This window comes from Pteropus vampyrus, unplaced genomic scaffold (assembly GCF_000151845.1).
Source record: "Pteropus vampyrus isolate Shadow unplaced genomic scaffold, Pvam_2.0 Scaffold321, whole genome shotgun sequence".
NCBI lineage: Eukaryota > Metazoa > Chordata > Mammalia > Chiroptera > Pteropodidae > Pteropus > Pteropus vampyrus.
This window is the reverse complement of record NW_011889102.1, coordinates 473,840-478,571: the sequence shown is the minus strand read 5'-3', so window position 1 is coordinate 478,571 and position 4,732 is coordinate 473,840. Positions and strand designations below refer to the sequence as shown.

General features: G+C 33.4%; 1 protein-coding gene across 1 annotated transcript in view; it reads right to left on the bottom strand.

The window, feature by feature from the left end:
• The window catches only part of ZDHHC13 (zinc finger DHHC-type containing 13), a 27,766-nt gene extending 23,128 nt beyond the window's left edge, over window positions 1–4,638 (bottom strand). The window contains 4 exon segments of the mRNA XM_023521889.1: window positions 1,121–1,246; window positions 1,483–1,645; window positions 3,034–3,098; window positions 4,473–4,638. Of these exon segments, the coding sequence (XP_023377657.1) occupies window positions 1,121–1,246; window positions 1,483–1,645; window positions 3,034–3,098; window positions 4,473–4,601 (483 nt within the window). The 5' untranslated portion in view covers window positions 4,602–4,638.
• Between the last annotated feature and the right edge of the window lie 94 nt (window positions 4,639–4,732).

The following is a 4,732-nucleotide window of genomic DNA, read 5'->3' as shown; positions in this document are numbered from 1 at the left end:
CGAGAAAGGAAAAACTGGATGGACTAGTTGGGGAGAGGCAGGAAGATAGACAGGAGTTTAGTCTTGAATGTGCTATGCTGGAGATGCCTATTGGACACTGAACTGAATAAGTCAAGTAGGTGATTGGATATACGAATCTGGAAAGGTCTGAACGAGAGATAAATTTGGGAGCTGTAAACATGTAGATAGCATTTTAAAAAGCCACAGAAGTGTATGAAATCACCAAGGGAAGAATGGATAGAAAAGAGGTCCGAGGACAAAATCCTGGGGCACCCTACCATAAGGAATGGGGGAGAAGCAATGGAGTTGGCAAAGGAGACTTGAGAAGTAACTGTTACTTCTTTCTTCCTCCACATACCTAAATGTAAAATAAGTATTATAGTCAGATGACCCTCTCCATAGAAATCTGATATCTGTTCATTTAGGATCATTCTGAAAGTATAATTACTAATTGTTATTATATAAGATGATGCTATCTATCACATTCGAAACATCAAAAACAGTATAATCAATTCAATACCCCAATTTAACAATTTTAACAATTTAAATTATATTCACTATTATGACTTAGATTTTGCTGGTCATTCATTAGGACAAGCTGAAATTCCTAACTTTTTCATTCAGTTCACTTTTAAGTTTAGAAAAGAGCACCACTCAGAAGAACTGCCGAGTACAATAAATAAATAAATAAAATTTTATTTCATTTCTTAAAATTCCAGATTTTTAAGAAGCAACATCATATGCTTGAAGTTTGCAATGCTGCCATTTTTAAAGTCTAACTCCTCCAGATTCCAACAAAACATTTTGAATGTTTTCCTTTTAATGGTATTTTCCCTTTTGCTTCCCTAAGAATCTAAACCATTTGTGTTTTGACTCACTCATCAATTAAATGGAGATGTACACCATGATATTCACAAAGAAACATGTAGTTTTATGAGGACTAACAATCAACTGCCAATGAAAATGCCAAATTTCCAACTCTGAGTTATGGGATGCGTGGGAAAGATATAATTGGCAGAAAAAATGCAGCACTCCCAGGTTTCCCCGATGCCTTAAAAAACAAAAATGAATGAAGAAAACAGTTTTTATAGCCCACGACGTAGGGCTCATATGAAAATACCTCGCATTTCTGCAGCCACCTCCAAAGTCTGAACTTCCTGTTGGCTCTCATTTTGGCTTCTGTTTTTAGCATGTGAATAATGAGCTGATTTTTGTTTTGTAGAGCCAGGTCAAGAGGTGTTTCTCCCTTTAAAAAGAAAGAAAGTTCAATTATATTTTCTATATAGTATGAGAGCTAAACATTTTATTAAAAAATCACCAGAACCATAGATTCAATATATTTATCCTGAGGGTAGCCAGCTATTATTGTTTATATCTATCCTGTGGTAACTGAAGACATATGTATAGATTACCTTTATGTTAATTTATCAATCCTCTAATTGAAGATATAATAGACTAAGGGAGATCAATACCTGGTCGTACCTTAACATTTTGGATATCCAGGCTAGAACCAGCTTCCAAAAGTTTATCAACTGCATTAATATTTCCTGCTGCAACTGCCCAGTGAAGTGGAGTGTTCTTGTGTATTTTATCAACCACATTGAGAGAAGGATTAAACTTTAAAAGAAATCCAGTTGGTTCTGGCCTGTCTCAAAACAATAAAAAACCAAGCGCTATTAGAGAGATGAAGATTTGAAGGGTAAATGTAAATGACGAATCTTTTAAGCTAATATATCAATTAACCAATCAGTAAGCATTCTGAAAACTAAGGAACTTCTTTATGAAGAGTCCTGGTCTAAGTGCTAATAGGAGAGATGCATTTAAAAAAAAAAAAAAGACATCTATTAAGTGACAGTCTGCTATATTGATAATACAATTTCAACATCAATACAGTAGAATAACCACTTTTGTTTTTCAAACTTACTTTCATGTTGTTGTTCTATTAGCATTTTTTTAAATTGTGAATTTAAATTTGGCCAATATTAAATGCTCTGTTATTTATCTAATTATAAACTAAATGTACAACATTATATTTGAAGAGATAAACCAAAAGCTAACTGCACATTCTCTTGCTAACCAATTATTAAACAGAGTGAGTATAATATCCTAAAATATTTATTTATCTTAGAAAGTTATGGACTAGATGGCAGAACCCAATAAAACATTTTTGCTGTATCATGAGTACTTTCCCTTCCTTCATGACTACTCAAGAGATTCTTTTCATAAAACAATATTCTACTTTATTCTATCAAGATCTTTAAACACTATACCTGACTTCAGGTGTCAGCAAAGAAGACAAAATGCTTTTTAACAAAATTCTACTTCCAGTCCTACCACTCCATGAACAAAAAAGAAATAGCATCAGAACTAAGTTCCTAGGAGAGAAGTCCTAAGTAAAAGCAGAATCAGAAATTAAGTACGACATTAGAAACAAACTGATAAAGGGAAAACTGTAGCATATATTTGAATAGAATATCAGAAGTTGGACTATAGGGTAGTCACTAGTCACGTGTGTTTATAAAATAAATACACAGAAAAACTTAAATACATAAGTACCTGATGTGAATATATAAACTATTTTCATAAATCAGTTGCAATATTTTCAGAGCAGTCAACAACATCAGAGAACCTCAACATTTACTGTTTTCTGGAAAGCATATTTATCATCTAGATTTCAAATTATGAGAAAATTTAAACTTGTCACCATTTTTTAAAATGCAAACTTAGAAATGTACGTGACATTAACAAATATATGCTATGGAATCTCTACATGTTCTGTAAAGAAATTTTCTTATGGTAGCTTTCAAACTTTTTCCCTAAGCTATTAGAAAAGAGAAAAATTATTGCAATGGTGCTTTTCTAACTACAATTACAATAAAAGTCCATACACAGTCACAGGGTAGAAAATCTTATTTTCTTCTTCAGAATGTATTATCATCTCACATAAACTAAGATAGTTAAGATTTATATACACGGATAAGAAATTTTCGGAACCAAAACTCAGAATGAGGCAATTCAGTTAAACTCACTTACCCAAGTACTTTGTGCGCTGATAACATAAGAGGTGTCTGCCCACTTAAATCTGTCATATTCACACTCTAGTCAAAAAAAAAAGTCAGTCAGCATAACTGTAGACCCAGTCAAAATTCTCTTTTCTTAATAGAAGTATCTCTTTAATACGTTTAACACTACCATTATGTCTACGAGGAAGTTCAAATATCACTTGAATAAGAGAATGTTCTGCTTCACATCCATAGGATAAAAATCCATTCATTTCTACAAAATATTTTTAATGAGAATATCTGAATATATGATTTAAAGTTCTAGAATATGAATGGAAGAGAGCTAAAGGAAAAAGAAAAACAATAACCATCATCAAATATGTGACTTTAAAAGTAGAGACCTTAGAAGTCATCTAGTTTAGACCTTAACCGACATTAATTCATATTATCATCTCTTACACTAAGTTGTCTGTCCCTACTTAAACACTTCCAGTAATAGTGAACTCCCTATCTTCTGAGGCAACTCACTATATTTTTGGAGTTACGTTTTAAAGAGTAACACATGAAAAATTCTTTTCCATTTTCTAGAATATAGGAAAAAAAGGAAATCATATCTCCATGAGGATACACTCCTTTTAATAAAAGGGGCCCAGGTCTGAGGTATACAACAGTGGTTCCAACCAAGTCAAAGGAAGTTTCAGTCACTGAAGACTCTCATGGGCCTTGGAGGAACACAACTTGGGGAAGAGCCCAAAGAGAAGCAAAAAAGACTCTTCCTTAAATGTCTTTCCAAAGTGAACCCCAGGAGGTTATATTCCACTTCAACTGGCTAAGTCTGAGAGAAAGGGCTGATTTAAAAAGAACACAATCATTCCAACAGCATTTGTACAAACATGTTTCCACACCTCTAACAGGCGAGTCTGCTAATATATAAACTACTTTGCTAACAGAAAGCATATCCCAGACAAGTATAGCTGACAGTGAAACTCCCACGGCCAACAACCTATAATTTAACCTGTGCCATAAGTGGATGCCTTTTAAAGCAAATCACTTTTCATGGAATTACTTTAGAGAACAATAAGAAGCATATACTCAAATTGGTCTCCCATTTGGATTCAAATAATGAAAGCAAATGATGGGTGATCTACCTACCATTTCTACATTCAACCAGAAGAAAAACACAGGCCTTGAAGTCATGTTTTTGACAAACTCTGCAAATTACTAGGGTCACAAGAAAAACTATTACAGTCTTACAAGTTTCAGAAACATCTATTGTATGTCACTGAGCTAAATGACCTGTCTTTCTTGCACCAATGAAGCTAGAAAAGCAGTATAAAATAGCTAGACTTATCAAGGCTAATATTTGAATATCTGGATATCCCCAACTTCTACTTTAAAAACAAAGACACACTACTAATAATCATCTTCGGATTTACAATAGCTGGAGTATAAGATACATTTCAAACATACCTGTCCTTTTGAGATGAGATATGCTATAATGGGCATGTGTTGAAATAATACTGCCAGGTGGATGCTGCTGAATCCCTCTCCATCAATGAGAGCGGGGTCTGCACCATACTGTAGTAATAATATGACCATAGGTAAATGCCCTTGTCTGTAAATAGAGAGTAAAAATTATACTGTATTCTGTAGCATGCAGTAAAAGAAAAAATATTCAGGGAGAAACTGATATTCCTAAAACATGAGGAATTTTGGTTAGATATAAAAAA